The 18852-nt window shown below is 37.7% G+C and overlaps 1 gene segment (V, D, J or C); it reads left to right on the top strand.

Moving 5' to 3' along the window:
• The window catches only part of LOC124243902 (T cell receptor gamma constant 2-like), a 40302-nt gene extending 23677 nt beyond the window's left edge, over positions 1-16625 (top strand). Inside the window, 5 exon segments of the C gene segment in view lie at positions 2665-2994; positions 4883-4942; positions 13471-13532; positions 15741-15749; positions 16340-16625. Coding sequence covers positions 2665-2994; positions 4883-4942; positions 13471-13532; positions 15741-15749; positions 16340-16531 — 653 coding nt within the window.
• The last annotated feature ends 2227 nt before the right edge of the window (positions 16626-18852 follow it).

Genomic DNA, 18852 nt, shown 5'->3' with positions numbered 1-18852 from the left:
CAGATTTTTCCCTTACTTGGCAAGAAAAGTGAGATTAAAATTTGTTTGTCTTTTATTTTGTTTTTGTTCTATGCTTTAAATCATAGTCTATATTTTAGCTGATATCATTTCAAATAGCAATATTTATTGGCTTTAAAATTTATAAGCAAGAAGTTTGAGCTTCATGTTCATGTTTATCAGCAAAAAGTTTAAATTCATACAGAAAATGTTTGGTGTAAAATCAATTATTGCAGAAACTTGTCACAAATTTGAAACGCTCACTTAAATATGAAAGAGCTGTAATTGCTTATTTGATAAAAGAAAAATTAAAAGGAGAAACTAGAGAACACAAATAAATATCAATGTGTAGGTTTGAAATATCATACTTTCAATTAAAAATGTAGTTGAGATTTGCTAAATTTATGTAGAAATTATACTGCTGCATCTTAGTAAAATATAAACAACTCAGGCAATTTCACTCAAATGTGTTATTTGATCATGCAGACGAATTTATATAAATGAATTAGGTTTATTAATTTTTTTACCTGATTTCCTTTCTATGCAACATGAAAATTATTTTGACCACGAAAAACACTGTTAAAAGGTTTGAAAAGAATTTTTAAGTAAAAAGCATCTCATATAATTATTTAAAATATAGGCACTAACCCTATATACACAAGTACACTATTTAATACTCAGCTGACTATTATATTGAGAAAGTTATGGAAATTCAAGATTCATTTTATCTTTAAAAGAATGAAACAAATTCCAGGTAAGGAAAAGTGACAGGTGGTAAGAATAGTGTGGTGTTACACAGAAATTTTTCAATTGATCATTTCAACTTCAATTTCATCGTTGTAACGAAGCAGAGGTATTCCTATGAATAAACAAAAGTTCATAAGATGAGAATTAGATTCTTTAATATATTGACTAACGACTAAACTTATGTAAATATGATGTAGGATTGAAAAATTCATCTTGTTTGATAACACACTTTTTACATTACAAACAAAGTATAAGGTTGGAGAAATATAGTGTCTTACTGTCATCATCAATAAAGTGTCATTTACACTAGAAGCAAGATGTATAAAATTAAAATAAGCATATTAAGACCTAATTATACCTAAGCATGAGGAAGAACTCAACTTTGTTTGCTTACTGATTTAGTGCAAAAATCAGGAGTTTTGCTAGAGTCAGATCTTCCCTAGAATTCTTTTTTCTTTTCTTCTCAAATGAGACGTCTAATCCTTCTTTTCGTAAGAAATTGTCCATTGAATAATGCAACTCCAAACTAGCACAAAGAGAATATTAGTAAAGCATGTGTGTCAATTGGAAATAAAATTAGAAAGAGTTTTAATATTTATAATTCCCATCACTAGATTAACAATAAATGTGTAGTCAACTAACATTCCAGCATCCAAGTGACATGCCTTTGTAAACGATGATGTTCTCTCATGTATTTTGACATTATGTCTGCAAGAGATTCTGGAACTGTGACATTTAACATTACACCAGTGATATATGTACTTTATTCAGCAGGTGATGACAAAGAAAATAGTGGAACTCTAAAACAGTTCAGCAGCATTTTAGGGAAGATACGAATTTCAGAGGAGACACTGAGATTCAAAATGTGATGTATTCTTCGTCGTGCTTGAACTTTAAATGAAATTCCAAAATAAAATATGCTTTTGGTGAACCTTTTCCGAAGTGAAACAAAATTCTGATGAGTGCATTTACTTGATAAGATTAATCTCATAGAGTTTCTGAAAATAATCAATAATTTTTTAATAGAAGTTTTAGAAATTTTGCTTCTAAATTCCAAACATTGTAAGTAATTTGGAGGTTCTGTACGCCCTACTCAAAACCATGGGGTGGTTCAGATGTGAAATTGAGATATTATATAAAATTAGACATCAAGTGGGAGATCTTCATTTACTCATAACTGGGCATGGTTCCACATTTGAAGCTAAAAGGTCTACCTTATTGACAAGTACACATGGAAATGGACTCTGAATAACAAGTGACTGTGCAGTGTATTACAAAAAAATGAAAAACTTCCTCCTGATATTTATTTATATGGCAAATAAGACAAATATGGTGCATTCCAGAAACAGTTCAATGAAGAGTGAGGTTTCGCAGAGCTGCAGAACATGAGAAAATGTTATTTGGCCCAAAGAGCATAAGCCACAAAAATCACAGGATAGGAAAGGGAAATACTTTTAAAAAGACCAAACGGTTTCATGTGCAGAGACATCATCAACATTACCTGATCTCCTCCCCATCCCCGCCACCTTCCCACTCACCTTGAAAACAAACTCCACTATGATGGAACAAAAGAGATTTTTAAAAATGCACGTGTTCTTGAACATTAGGTGCCTTGTAGTGGGGCAGTTAAGAGTCACACCCCATCTTAGCACGTGGAGAAAGAACAAAGACCAAGGTTTAATCCAGGCTCTGCCAGTTAAAGCTGTGACTCTGGGCAAGTTACATTACCTCTGGAACTTCTTTTCCTACTGAAAATAAGAACAATGAATACCCACAACCTGTAGTGGAAGGAAGGCCATGGTGAGCACTAACTCAATGGTGGCTTTTCTTCCTTTTACTTTGCATTAAGTTGTTTCAGACCACACAGTTTTTGTGCTTCTCTGATGAATCTTTTTAATTGCTATTCCATTTCCCCCATAGATAGACGCCTTCCTGCAGACACTTCTCCCAAGCCCACCATTTTTCTTCCTTCAATTGCTGAAATCAACCTCCACAAGGCTGGAACACATCTTTGTCTTCTTGAGAATTTTTTCCCAGATGTTATCAAGGTATATTGGAAGGAAAAGAATGGCAATACAATTCTGGAGTCCCAGGAGGGAAAAACCATGAAGACCAGTGACACATACATGAAACTCAGCTGGCTGACCGTGACTGAAGAGTCAATGGATAAAGAACACAAATGTATCGCCCAACATGAGAAAAATAAAGGAGGGGTTGACCAAGAGATTCTCTTTCCTTCGGTAAATCAAGGTATGTGTATGTAAATATAACCTCTCAGAACATTTCTTTTCAAAGGGATACAACACCATTTCTGTCAAATATGAAGGAAAAACAAACGAATATAAATTTTCTTAAATGTTATTCCATTTATTGGCACCAAAATTGACCCTGTATTTCCCCATAGAATTAAAATAGTATATGCTTTGGAACAGTAAAAAGAAAAAGACAATGAAAACATACTTAACTTTTCTCATCCTGAGAGTCATCCTCTAAAATATTAAGATGACAATGATTTTTCTACTCAGCAGGCAGTGTCACTCTCACTTTCATCTTGCTATATGCAGAGTACAACCCCAAAACAATGTTATTAGGCAACCAAATGGTGTTCATTTGAGGGAGCCAGATGACAGATCAACAGAAAATCAAATAATTTGGCCACTGCAGTTTTGTTATGGTCTTAGTTTTTCCAGGTTTGTATTTCATATAACTGAGAATGAACACAACAGACCAAAGGCCCTAAAGCACCCATGAATGAGAAGGAATCAGTTTGTACTTCTCCCTGTGGTTAACAAGCCCTTTGAAGCCCTGTGCAACAAGCACATAAATTGTGCAGAGAACTTGCTGTGTAATAGTCCAAATTTCTGAAGTCTTTCTTTATTTACTCGGATCCTTAGATTCATTAGTGATCAAATTAGGTTTGAAAACTTGCTTTGATTTTCTCCTGGGGCCCTGAGTTAACAAGCCCTTTTTTTTTGAAATTCAGGATAATAACAGTTTTATTTAACCTCATCCAGCTTATATGGGCAACTCTTTTCTCAGACGCCAAATCATCTTGTTCTCAATAACAGCAATGTAATTTCTTATTAGAATACAAACATTAATTTCAGAATAACAATACTAACATGACCTTCAACAATATACTGAAAACAATTTAGGAGTTTATTGCAGTTTTTGTGGTTTGTTTGTACAGTAGAATTACGGTTGTAATGCTTCTTGGAATATCTTCTCTCTCTCTTAAGCCACCAACTGGATGTACAGGTTCATTTGTTTCATTTTACTTTTTAGGAAGTTTTAAAAAATTAATTTTGTTTTATAACTTTGTAAAATATTTGCATGGTTCCAAACTCAGATTCTACAAAAGGACAGATATTCAGAGACGTATAGCTTTTATCTTCGTATTCTTTCTTTTTTCAGTTATTTATTTGAGGTCATAATGGTTTATAACATTGTGTAATTTGAGGTGTTCCTTATTATTTATCAGTTTCTGTGTAGACTACATCGTGCTCACCACCAGTAGTCTAATTGTTATCTGTCACCATATCTGTGTGCCCCTCTACCCCTTACATCCACCGCCCCCAATCCCCTTTCCCTCTGATAACCACTGATCTGTTCTCTTTATCTATGAGTTTATCTTCTACATATGAGTGAAATCATGTGGTATTTGTCTTTCTCTGTCTGGATTATTTCATTTAACAAACCCTTTTCAGACAGTGCGAAACAGGCACATAATGAAACATGTGAAGACCTTTTAGCCCGAATTTCTGAAGTCAATCTTTACCTTCTTGGATCCTGAGTTTCATCAGTGACCAAATTAGGTGCCAACAATTGCCCTGGCTTTCTCCTGGGGCTGTGACAAAGAGCAAATTAAATAATGTCAGTGAAAAGTCTTGCTTTTGAAAACATAACATGGATGTAGTTATGTCTGTATATTGTCCACGTGCTTCCTCAGATTACATGGGAAATTTGCGAAATCAAATACTTTCAAATGTGAGATTCTTTTGTGGATTCTAATTTTGATGGATGGATTTTGGTAGCAACTCTCCATGTCAGCAGTGTGTGCCGAAGACTGTAGAGTAGCCACATTTTCTGTTTCTTTTTCCTTTGGACAAGTGTTTCTTCATCACCTCCTCTGTGACAGACGCTGTGCTAGGAACTGTGAATACAAAAAGAAAACAAGATAATGTTGGACATTACCATCCAGTTGCGATGAAGAAGAAAAAAACATATTCTTCATGAATGTCAACATCCTCAGGTGCAGAAACAAGACACCTGAATGAGATCTACTGAATTACGTAGAATTAGGTGAACAACTCCTGGAATCATGGGGCTCATGTGTTTAAGGGCAGTCTCTCTGTCAGTGGATTATGTGTGTGTGTGTGTGTGTGTGTGTGTGTGTGTGTGTGTACATACACACCTACTCATACAAAGACATAACCAGAGTATTGAGCAACAGGCATGAAAAATTGACTAATGTTGCTCTAATTTCTTCTAGTTGTCGCCTCAATGACCACCACTATTGCTCCAACAACGGCTGCTACGACAGAGGAAAGGAGTAAATCATTGTCTGTGTTTACCTCTCTGTCATGCTATAGGTTTTTTGTCTTCTCATGGACTTAACTTTTGTATTTCTCAGGCTTAAAAAACAAAAGACCAATTATTCCTCGAATTTTGGGGCTCATAATTTTCATATCTTTGGTGACTGTCCCTCCTTTCTGTCAGCAGATTACACATATATATGTGTGTGTGTATATATATATATACTATACACATGCACAGACTGCCAAATACTGGGCATGGAGAATTGACCAATATTTGCTCTCATTTCTTCTAGTTGTCACTGTTACTAATGGTACAACAGCTTCCCCAACAGAGCAAAGTGGTAAGTTTTTCTATACGTTTGTCTTCGTGTCATGCTATGGCATTTTTTTTTCCCTCCTGATCATATCACCTTTTGCACTTTCCTGGTTTATAGTAGATAAGATTAGTCATTACTAGAATTGTAGAGCACATATTTTTAATGAGGATCTCTCCTGTCCCTCCATTGGCAGATTTTATACACATATATATGCGTAATTCACCAACTAAAGTCATAAAAAATTGACTAATACTTGCTCTCCTTTTTTCTAGAGTTTCCAGCTATTAATTCTAGAAAAGCTTCTCTAAAAGATGAAAGCTATTCAGTTTTTGTATACGTCTGCATTTATGTCACGCTATAGCATTTTTTTCCTCAGAATAAATTTAACTTTTGAACTCTCCTGTCTTAAGACTAGAAAACTAAAACGGCTAGATGTTGCAGAATTGACTGAGTGATATTTTAAATCCAACCATCATTTCCTAGGAGCCATCTTAAAACAGTAAATCCTGTTTTGGGATGAGATGATTGAAAATTAGAGAGTGCAGTAATAGACTCTGAATCATTTCAGCAATGGACTGCATTCATTTGTGTGGCTTTTGTTTCTAATGACTGAGGAATATGTGATATGAAGGTGCTTCTAGATTTTTTTTAAGACTTTGGTCTTTGCTAGTACCAAATAACAAGAACTGACAGGTACTTTCAGTAGAGAGCTTTCTATGCAGAAGGTATTGTACTGTGGTTTTGTGCATTTTCCTGGTTAATACCCATAACACTCCTATGAAGTGGTACAATATTTTTTCACAATTTTTTAGATGGGGGAAATAAGCTAAAATTAGTTAAGTCCCTTAGTCCATGCCACACAGCTAGACCCGGGGATTCAAACCCGCCATCTGAATGAAGAGTTCATACAGTTACTTAGCTCTTCCTTCTTCCTCTATGGTATGGTCCTAGAACCAGAAACACCACAGCCAAGGCCTTGAGACATGACTGACATACGGTGGGGGGTGAGTAAGTACAGGGACTTCATAGTATCCCAGACTGGACTTGAACCCCAGTTCTTTTAATGATTAGCTGCATCAATATAGGAAAATTACTTACATTTTCTGAGCAGCAATTTCCTCATCTTCGAACCAGTGATAATTGTACCTGACACAGTGATTGAAGAGATAAGGTCACCTATACTGAATGTCTAGCGTAGAGTATCTCATTTGGCTGTCACAGAATCAGTACTAATTTCTGGCCCCTCTCCCTACATATGTACAAAGAAAGTGACTAGAATCATTGGTTCCAGCCCTGCGGATCTTTCCTCCATTTCTAATCTCAAGGGGCCTCAGGACCTCAGCTAACACTTTGCCTGACCAAGGGCAAGGAGTTATGAGCACATCACCTGTGAGATCCCTTTCCACACAAGAGCTAATGATTTTGCAGTTCTGACTCTCGAAGATAAAACTTGCCAAAGGGAAATTTTCTCAGGTAGAAACTCATCCTTGTGGTTCACTGAATAGCTAGTCTGGCTCACCATCACTATTGCTAATTAAACAAATATAATTCTTTCTTCAACGTTACTCCATTTTTTGGTAGCATAAATGACACTCTATTTCTCCATAGAATTAACATAGTATAGGCTTCAAAACATAAAAAAGAAAAATAAAAATTTACTTAAGTTTTCTCAGCATGAGATTTGTCCCCTCAAATATTAAGGTCACAATAATGTCTTTTAGGGTGGTTGCATGGGTTAAATGAAACAAGATATGGGAAATCACCTGGCGCTCAGGACACAAGAAATGCTCAAAAAGAGATTCCGCTTTGGATGATCTGACTTGACCAAGAAATAAGAGCAATTATACGTTTTTCAGGAATGTTCTTATCAGCAAGCAGAGTCACTTACACTTTCATCCTGATTTACTCAGAGTACAACCCAAAAACAATGCTATTAGGTGACAAAATGGTGTTCATTTTAGGGAGCTAGACAGCAGCTCACCAGAAAAATAAATAATTTGGCCTCTGCATTTTTATTACGGTCTTAGGCTTTCCAGATTTGCATTTCATATACCATCGTTAGGGAAAATTCCAGAATCAGAGATTGGGAGAGGCTGATGGGTGCACACACTTCCATTCTACATAATGGATGTCTTTCTTGCCATTGGTAAATGCAGCTCAACAGACCTTTATTGTAGAACTGGCCTGTGCCGGGCCTGGAAGGGATGTGTGGATGAGGAGAGTGGGATGACTTACTGTCCCCAGGAGAATGCACCATTGTAAGAGAATATCTTCTTTTCCTAATCACTCAAGGTCACTCGTGATTCAGGCATGATGTCCCCAAGGGGCCCCTTTAATGCTGATGCTACATGTTTTTAGACAGTGTGGGCAGAGGACTGAATGAGCCTTGGTCCTGACAGTGGTCTGGGTAACTCTCTAGACTTGGGACCTAAAGTCCTGAGTATGAGAACCACAGAGCAAAGGCCCCAGAGCATCTGTAAATTGGAAGGAATCAGTCTGTGCTTTTCCCTGTGGTTAACAAGCCCTTTAGAAGCAGTGAGGAAGAAGCTCAGAACAAAATATGTGAAAACGTTTGCCGTGTACGAGTGTGAAATTTGAGTGTCAGTCTTTATCTTCCGGCATCCTTGGTTTCACCAGTGATCAAATTAGGTTTGAACACTTGCCCTGGCTTTCTCCTTGGGCCATGATGTAGAGTAAATGAAATAATGTCAGTGAAAACACTTGCTTTTGAAAACACCACACGGATGTATTTATTCATGGATTTATTGTATCATTCAATTTCCTTTCCTGGAACTCAATAAAATCAGATTAATTCAATAGCCCTAATTTACTATTTCTACAGCTAAGAAACAGAGGTGAAGCAAATATGCAAAGGACACGTTTAATAGAACCTCTGGGCTGAAGTGTCCTGTTAGGTTTTGATTTTTCTTGTGATCAGGGAAAAATAAGTATACTAAGTTCCATGGCAATGATCATCATAGAGAAGTTCCAGTTCAGAATGTGTTTTACTCGGTGCCTAATTTCTGAAACAAATATTTCATATGGGCTTCTCAGGACAACAAAGCTAATGAGGACAGTTCTGTTAATGCCGTTCTACAGCCAATTTGTAATGCTGTTTCTTGGAAATTTTAGTTTTTGATAAATCTAAGAATACAGCTTGGAAGGACTGCTCATGGAAATGATTTTGAAGAAGATAAAACTAGTCTGGTGCAAGAGTTTGACCAAGCTTGGTTGAGATAGAGAACTTAGTATACATACATAGATTTTATTATGAAAACGGGTTACTTTATTGTTTTTCCTCAATCAATAAGTGGTAATAAGAGACTTTGATTTATCTTTTGATGAATAAGTCACTGCTAAGGGAATGAGTTTTAAAACATATTGAAGTTAGTTCTTGAAGATACCTTAATATATAAACATGATTAACCTAACATTTTTATTCTTGAAATTTATTCCAAATCCTATCATTCAAACCCACTTTCAGAGGCATGAAAGAAACATCCAATACAGTGCATAAAATTATGTACCAGAACCATGTCCATCTGCACAAGAACACATCTAATAGAAAACAGACAAACTAAAACAATGCTTTCGACTCTGTGTTCCTCCAATAGTCAATTAACTTTTTTAAAAAAATTATCTTTAAATGTTTGACTTCTTTTAAAAAAAAGGAACATAGATAAATCTCACCTCAGGTTGTGTATATTCAGAGAAGTATAAATGTGACGTGGTCTATGTTTCTATCTCTAGAAAGAAATGCAATGAAATGCGGAGCTCCTGTAATAGAAAATTTCTTTGCTAAGAATATTTCACACAACTGGAAGAGAACACTATTTCACTGTCCACAATGGTGGAATTATGTTGTTGCTATAGATTATTTTCTATTTCTACGGATTACTTTTACAAAGTCCTTTCCACATGCTCTATCTTACTGAATCTCCCACAACAATCCCTTGAATATTGGCTATGCCCTCACTGGTATAACTATCAGCAAGATACTTATATTTCCAACCATACTTTGTTTGTGTCAAGGGGTCTTTCAAAACACAACTCACTTCAATGTAAGTGGAGCATTAAACGAGACAATGCACGAGAAGCATTTAACATAGTGCCTGCTGCAGAAGTAATCACTCAAAATCTATTAGTTTTTATTCCTGCTCTTGTCACATCCACAAACAACACAGTTCCAGAGAATCATGTGCTGAGTTGGGGATGTTGCGATATTCATGCTCTGGAAAGGTATGTCTGATTCAGGGAGAATTAGGCTAAACCAGACTCCTTCAAAGGTGAGGTCCTAATGAGCATTCTGCGAGTTGATGAATTGATTTTGGCAGCAACTCTTCATGTCAGTAGTGTGTGCTGAAGAATTTAGAGGAGCCACATTTTCTGTTTCTTTTTCCGTTCAACAAGTATTTCTCCATTTGTGACAGGCACTGTGCTAGGAGCTGTGAATATAGAAGGAAAATAGATAGTCTTGGATATCACTGTTCAGTTGTGAAAAGAAGAACAAAATCCGTACTTCTTGAAGGTCAACATCTTCATGTGCAGAAACGCAATTCATGAATGAGATCTACTGAATTATTGAGAATCAGATGAACTAGTCCTGGAATTGTAGGGCTCGTGTTTTCAAGGACAGTCTCTCTGTCAGCAGATTGTGTCTGTGCATATGTGTGTGTGTGTGCATGCACACCTACTCATATAAACACATATCAAGACTATCAAGTGATGGACACGAAGAACTGACTAATCTTGGTCTCATTTCTTCTAGTTGTCACCTCAGTGGCCACTACCATTGGTTCTACGATGGCTTCTCCGACAGATACAAGCAGTAAGTCATTGTCTGTGCTTGCCTCCCTGTCATGCTATAGGCTATTTCCCTTCTGGATCAACTTAACTTTTGTATTTCTCAGGCTTAAAATACAAAAGACCAATTATTCCTGGAATTTGGGGGCTCATAATTTTCACATTTTTGGTGACTGTGTCTCTTATCTGCCAAATATAAATATATATCTATACATATATTTATATGTATATATTCCTATGTATGCACACACTGTCAAAGAACGGGCATGGACAATTGAGCAATAATTGCCCTAATTTCTTCCAGTTTTCTCTGCTACTAATGCTATAACAGCCTCCCCAAAAGAGCAAAGTGGTAAATTCTTTTATATGCTAGCCTGCATGTCATGGTATGGCATTTTTTTCCCTCATGACCAAATCACCTTTTGAACTTCCCTGGTTTATGGTTTATGGTAGACAAGAATATTTATGCCTGGAATTATAGGGCACAAACTTTTAAAGAGTGTCTCTGCCGTGTCTCTGTTGACAGATTTATATATATACACACATATATATACAAAATATATATATATATTTATTTATTCATTATATTTATTTATTTACATTTCATGGACTGGACTTGAACCCCAGTCTTTTAATGATTAGTTGCATCTATATAAGAAAATTACTTACATTTTATGAGCAATAATTTCGTCATCCGCTAATCTAAAATGATTACCCCCAATGCAGTTATTGAAGAGGTGAGCTCACCTCTAGCATAAGGCATCTCATTTGGCTGCCACAGAATCAGTTCTAATTTCTGGCCCTTTCTCCCTACATGTCTACAAAGAAAGTGACTAGAAGCATTGGCTCTAGCCTTGCTAATCTTTCCTCCATTTCTAATATCAAGGGGTCTCTGGACCTCAGCTAACACCTTGTCTGACTAAGGGCAATGAGGTAGGAACACATCACATGTGGGACCCCTCTCCACAATAAAAGGTAATAATTCTGCAGTTCTGATGCTTGAAGATAAAATATGTCATCTCACGAAGAGATGCAGCCTTGTGGTCCACTGAAAAGCTCGTCTGGCTCACCATCATTATCATTAACTGAACAAATGTAAGTTTTCTTAAAGGTTGTTTCATTTATTGGAAGCACAAATATCCCTCTATTTCCCTCCAAATTTGAGGTAGTAAAGACTTTGGAACATAAAATAAAGAAAAACAAAATTTTACTTAACTTTCTCAGCCTGTGATTCATCCTCTGAAATATTAAGGTCACAATGATTTCTTTTCAGATGGTTGGATGGATTATATGACACAAGATCCGTGACAGCACCTAGCTCTAGCACACAAGAGATGCTCAAAGAGAGATCCCACTTTGGATGATCTTATTGATCGGGAAACAAGGGCAATTACACATCTTTCAGGAATGTTCTGCTCAAGAGCAGAGTCACTCTCACTTTCGTCTTGCTTTACTCAGAGTACCACCTCAAAACAATGCTATTAGATCACTAAATCCTATACATTTGAGGGAGTAAGATGGCAATTCCACAAAAAATAAATAATTTGGCCACTGAAGTTTTATTATGGTCTTAGGGTTTCCTGATTTGTATTTTATACAACACCACAAGGAAAAATTCCATCATTGGAGGTTGAGTAAGGCTGATGTATACACCTATAGTTCCATTCTACATAATGAATGTGTTCCTTGCCATTTTAAATACAGTTCATCAAACATTTATTGAATAACTGGCCTGTGCCAGGCCTGGAAAGGATGTGTGGATGAGGACAGTGGCATGACTCACTGTCCCAAGGAGGATGCACTATTTTAAGAGAATATCTTCTTTTCCTAGCCTCTCAGGGTCACTCACGATTCAGGCATGATGTCCCAAAGGAGTCCCTTTGATGCAGACGCTGCATATTTTTAGACAGTGTGAGAGGACTGAGTGTGCCTTGGTCCTGGCAGTGGTCTGGTAACCATCTAGTCTCAGAACTTAAAGTCCTGAGTATGAACACAAGAGACCACAGGCCCCAGAGCACCTAGAAATAAGAAGGAATCAGTTTGTACTTTTCCTTGTGGTTAACAAGCCCTTTCGAAGCCGTAGGGAACAAGCACATAACAAATTGTGCAGAGACATTTCAGAATTTCTGAAGTCAGTCTTTATCTACTCAGATCCTTAGATTCACCCGTGATCAAATTAGGTTCAAAAACTTTCCCTGGCTTTGTCCTGGGGCAGTAATTAAGAGCAAATGACATACTGTCAGTGAAAGCACTTGCTTTTGAAAATCTAACACAGGTCATTATTTATGTATTTATTGTTATTTTTTGTTTTCCTTTCCTGGAAGTCACTATGGTAAGATTAATACAACATCCCTAATATACTATTTCTACAGCAAAGTAACATAAGGGAAGCAAGATATGCAAAGCACACGTTTAATAGAACCACTGGGCTGAAGTGTCCTGTTAGGTTTTGATGTTCTAGTGATCAGGGAAAAATAATAAGTATAGCAATTTCCACGGTGATGATCATCATAGACAAGTTCCAGTTCAGAATGTGTTTTACTTGGTGCCTATTTTCTTAAAAAAAAAATGTCTCCTATGGGCTTCTCAGGGCAATAAAGCTAATGAGGACAGTTCTGTTAACGCCATTCTACAGCCAATTTCTAATGCTGTTTCTTGGAACTTTTTAGTTTTTGTGAAAAGCTAAGAATACAACTTGGAAGGACCACTCCTGGAAATGATTTTGGAGAATATGAAACTAGTCTGGTCCAAGAATCTGACCAAGCTTTGTTGAGAGAGAGAACTTAGGATACATATACAGTTTTATTACGAAAAACTGTTACTTTATTGTTTTTTCCTCAATCAATTCATGGTAATAAGAGATTTTGATTTATCTTTTGATGAGTAAGTCACTGTTAAGGGAAAGAAATTGTTTTAAAACACGTTGAACTCAGTTCTTGAAGATATTTTAACATATAAACGTGATTAACCTAGCATTTTTATTGTTGGAATTTATCCCCAATACTATAGCTCAAACCCACTTTCGGATCCATTTGACAAGTGTTTCTCCAACACCTTCTTTGTGGCAGGCACTGTGGTAGGAGCTATGAATACAGAAGGAAAACAAGATAGTCTTGGATATCACCGTCCAGTTCTGATAAAGAATAAGAAATGCCTTCTTCATGCGGGTCAACATCTTCATGTGAAGCAATATAATTCATGAATTAGATCTACTGAATTACATAGAATCAGATGAACTAGTCCTGGAATCGTAGGGCTCACATTTTTAAGAATGGTCAGCAGCTCATGTGTGTGTGTGGTTTTGTTTGCATATACACATAGTCATGTAAACACATACTCACACTGTTGAGTAATTGGCATTGATAATTTATTAATTGGTGGTCTCACTTCTTGTTGTCGCCTCAATTGTCACTGGTACTGATTGGACAAATGTTTCCCCAAAAGAGGAAAGTGGTAGGTTTTTGTATGTTTGCCTTTATGTCACACTGAAGCACTTTTTTCTCTCCTGATAAATTACCTTTGGAACTTCCCTTGTTCATAGTGGATAAGATCACTTATTCCTGGAATTGTGGAGCTCATGAATATCTCCCATCTCTCTGTTGCCATATTTTATGTATGTGTATATATGTGTATGTATGTATATATACACACACTCACAAACGTACACATATATATCACTGTCAAATAAAAGGCATGAACAATTGACTAATATGTCATCTTATTTCTTCTAGATGTCCCTGCCATTATTTCCAGAAAAGTTTGTCTGAAAGATGAAATATGTAAGTTTTTGTATATGTTTGCCATTTTTTTCCTCTGCTATGGCATTTTTTTTCCCCTCTAGATAAAGTAAACTTTGGAACCTCCTTGTTTTAAAGTAGGAAAACTAGAATGGCTGGATATTGCAGAATAGACTGAGTGATTCTTTAAATCAACGATCATTTCTTGAGAGTTATCCTAACACAGTAAATGCTGGTTTTGGGAGGAGATGAAAGTAAATTAAAGGATGCAGTAATAGGCTCTGAATTATATCAACAATGGAATTTATTCATTTGTGTGGCTTTTATTTCTAATGACTGAGGAATACACAATGTCAAGGTGCCTCGAGACTTCTTTTGAAGTCTTCAGTCCTTGCTAGTAACTAATAACATAAACTCACATGTAGTGAAATCTTCTTACACTGAAGGCATTATGCTGAGTTTTGCATGCATTTTCTCGTCTAATTCTTACAATAATCCTATGAAGTGATAGAATAATCTTTTCCCCATTTTACTGATGACAGCAATGAGTTAAAATTAATTAAGTTCCTTGCGCCATGCCACACAGCTAGATCTAAGCTTTCAGCACAAAACATCTGAATCAAGAGCTCATACACTGCTCAGTTCTCCTTTATTCCTCTAAGATATAGTTCTAGTGCAAAAAACCCCAAACACAGGCCTGACATATGGTGTCAGGTGGGTACATGGGATGAGTATATGCACGGGCTTCACAGTACCACAGACTGGACTTGACTGCCAGTTCTTTTAATGATTAATTGAATCAATAAAGGAAAATCACGCACATTTCCTTAGCAGCATTTTCCTCATCTGCCAACTGGGAATACATACACCTAACTCAGTTATTGAAGAGATAAGCTCACCTATGTGAAATGTCTAGCATATGGTATCTCATTTAGCTGGCACAGAATCAGTACTAGTTTCTGGCCCTTTCTCAAAAATATGTACAAAGAAAGTGACTAGAAGCATCAACTCTAGCCCTGCTGATCTTTCCTCCATTTCCAACATCAAGGAGGCTCTGGGCCTCAGCTAACACTCTGCCTGACCAAGGGCAAGGGGTTACGAGCACTCCACCTTTGAGATCTCTTTCCCCAGAAGTTGCTATTGATTCTGGAGCATATAAAGGGGAAAATTTCATAGGAAGAGCAGCCTGTGGTTCATTGAATACCAAGTCTAGCTAACCATAATTGTTGTTAATTATTTCTTGACATCATATATTTCTTCCAAAACTTCAAAGGATACGAAGTGCAATCATCCTATAACATCATAGACACAATGAGAGACATTTAGGAAGGACAGGTGGGTGAGCCATGACCTCCTGAAGTTTCAGAGAATTTGGATTAACTGCTCTCTTCCAATTTAGGTAATGCCCTTTTACTAAAACCTCTCACCCACAACACTGGTCACCACCAAATATGCATGGATTGTACCCTTAATAGTAATCTCATTGTATATATAATGTGTAATGGCTTAGATACTTCCAAATCAGAATTCAGCTTTATCTTTATGCTTAACCTTTTGATGTCTGGGGTATTTATTGCACTTGGAGATGCAGAATTAAAGAGTACCTAAGAGTGTGTTCTTTAAGGTCATGTTGCTGGGATTAAAATCTGGCTGCTGTCGCTTCCTAAATGCGTGACATCAGGCAAATTACTTCTCTGTCCTTAGTTGATTTGTAAAATAAGAATGACAATAATAATCTCATAGTTTACTGTAAAACAGAAATTAGATTAAAGCTTTGCATGCAAAGCTCTCAGAACAAGTGTTTGGCATTTGGTTAGTGGTTAATGAATGTTGTTAGCTGTTATTACCTAGAGACATGGTAGGAGTGAAGAAATGCTAAAAGCTATTTATAACAAATACATTTTTCCAGTTGGACTTATTCATAAAATATGCAACCTTACTTTTGTTATTTTGGAATGTTCTAAGTTGATTTAGCAGAGGTTGTTGATTGACATTACCTATAAACTGGATTCTGAGTGTCTTGTCGTCTGTGGTGGTGGTTGTGGTAGATATTTGCCTTTGGGTTTTGGTGGTGTTGGGGTGTCACTGCAATGGAAGTCATCAGAAATAGATAGCTGTGACCACCCTCACATTAATATGTCCCATCCTTTCAAAAGAAGGGGTGAAACTAACTAAACGACTTCTCTTAGCCCCCCTGCAGCTGCAGCTCAGCAACGTCTCTGCCTATTACACCTACCTCCTCCTCCTCCTCAAGGGCGCCATCTATTTTTCCATCATCGCCTTCCGTCTGTTCAGGAGAACAGAAGACTGTGACATGGAAACAGTTTGTAACAGATGGTGGCAGAAGGAAGTCAACTGGTCTTCATTTATTTTCCCTAAAAGAGACCCCTGAGGATCTAGCGGGGCTTTCTTTCTGGGTTTGGGTTATTTCAGTTCACATGTGTACTTTTTGTTATGTCATTATTGTGTAATGGTTTTTCAAACTACCGGGCAAACAGACAGTCTTACTCTGTAACAACAATGAATTCTGCCATCACTCAAGGGCAGGGCCACGGGGTAGTCCTTTAGCACCACTGTCTCCATGATCTCCATCAGCTCCTCCGGCAACCCAAATAACCATGCCTTCCGAGTACAGACAGCATGCAGCTCTAGTCACATCCCTTAGGGCCATTTAACCAGAACCTCCTTGAAGCCTTGCATTTTACACATCCTGAACCTGACACTTTTGCTACTTGAATTCTAAGCTTTGTTTTTCGTAATAGGCACAATAAAAAAAATTGAAAATCTACTTTTGTCTCTGTGTACTTTAATTTGATGAAATCTAACTGGAAGTCCAAAGTAAGAAACAGCACAATAGCTGAGCCATCAAATCTAGCATTGGTTGTGATGATGGTCCATACACAGTTCTAATTCTTTCCCTGAGATAGTGGTCATGATGGTTTCTTTGGGCCACTGACTCCAAGAAGAGCCACAGTCAAATGAAAGTCCCCAGGTGATTTCTCTTGCAAAGGTCACCAGATTCACACTCATTTGGTTTGGGACATTCCAATGGTGTCAGTATAGCATGTAGCATGCCTGCACTGTGCGTGCTCAGCTCCACAATAGTGTTTCACAAGCACTGTGTTTCCTGGTCCTCAGAGTAACCACATGAGACCGGCAGTCACACCAAGAAGCACCGTGGTGGAGGGATTGTGCCCCTGGACTTTGAGCCCCAAGTGCCTGGGCTTGATTCCTGCATCCAGTATTAGCATCTGTGTGACCTCAAGCAAGCTATTTGAACTCTCTGTGCTATAACATCCTCATCTGTAGAATGGAGTTACAGCGCCCTGTCTCCTGGAGTTGTGTGGATTAGATGAGTTAATAATGATGACACACGCACACAAAACCACTGACAGTCGTGGCCAATCCTATTTCCTTGCTTGGAGGTTATATATGGACAGCACAGGGACTCAGGGAGTTTACTCAATGCACCAGTTAACGCTGCTCATAAGCTAAGAGCCCCCTGAGGTAGGCTTATTTATAGCCACAATGTATTGATAGGAGAGATTAATTTTGCAGCGCAAGGTCAATATTTTGTAAATAATACTCACTTAAAGCCAGGTCTCTCTGAACTCAGAGTTAGTATGCTCTTATCTGCTATCAGGTGTCTTTCCCTTCAACCACTGTCAGCTGGGGAAAACAAAATAAAACAAAACCTGCACTGCTTCTTTACTAAAGGCATCCTGCAAGGAATCAGTGAGAATTTCCTGAATGATTTCCGGGTGCATCTGTGTTTTCTCCTCTTGTACATGGTGTTATTACAATAATTATTCCCTTTGTTATCAACACAATGGAAATCCTACTTTATTTTGTGAGTGTGTGTTCTAGATTTGTGACAGCTTTTTGGGGGTCTGCCAGTGAAACGGAATGAGTTCCTTGGGCAGAGGAAGCCCGTTGATGGCGCTCTCTGGGTGCACCTTTCTGACACCACAGTGTCTCCCCTACGCTGAATGGGCCCGGAGGACCTCAGAATCAACTGTGGAATCGTCTGGTAGGTTCAGGTGCATTTCTGATTTAGGAGGTAGTTTATGCATTCTTTTTGGCCCAGTAGTTTTCCACCACAGCACGACTGCCACATGGAGTGGTCGGAGACAAACCGGCCCAGCAGTCACACCTCACACCCTACAGTTAGAGCCTCTGCTCCTTGGGCTGGCTCTAACCAGCTGTAACATTTGTTCCTGACCATGTTACATTGCCTAAGTTACCCAGCTTTGGAATAAAGTGTTCCAATTAAATAATTTCAGGTTTCTAGTGCTTGCAAATTCAGTGATTAACATTCTAATGCAGTATTAATAGCAAATGCTGGGGCAGTGCTTCCTGGTAGTGGTCTAAGTACACGTTGACTTATTTTACTCTCAGGAGACCCCTGTGAGATATATACAATTACCTCTGTTTTTACAGGTGGGGAAACAAGCAGCGAGGGGTGAATATGTCCCCTTAGTTAGACAGCTGATAAGAAAGAGAGCTGGGATTTGAACCCAGCAGGCCGACTGCAGGAGCTCTGCTCTTTATTCTACATTATTTGCTACTAGAGTAGACACAGGTTACTTTAGTTTCAGATAAAACAGGAAAATTCTCTCCTTGTTGGGCTAAGAGCTGATGGAGAGAACTGCCTCTTCCGCTGTCCACACCTCCTCTCCTTGCTCCGATGCTGTTCGGATGATTCGAGGGTCT

Source organism: Equus quagga, chromosome 8 (assembly GCF_021613505.1).
Source record: "Equus quagga isolate Etosha38 chromosome 8, UCLA_HA_Equagga_1.0, whole genome shotgun sequence".
Lineage (NCBI taxonomy): Eukaryota > Metazoa > Chordata > Mammalia > Perissodactyla > Equidae > Equus > Equus quagga.
This window is presented reverse-complemented; position numbering and strand designations above follow the sequence as displayed.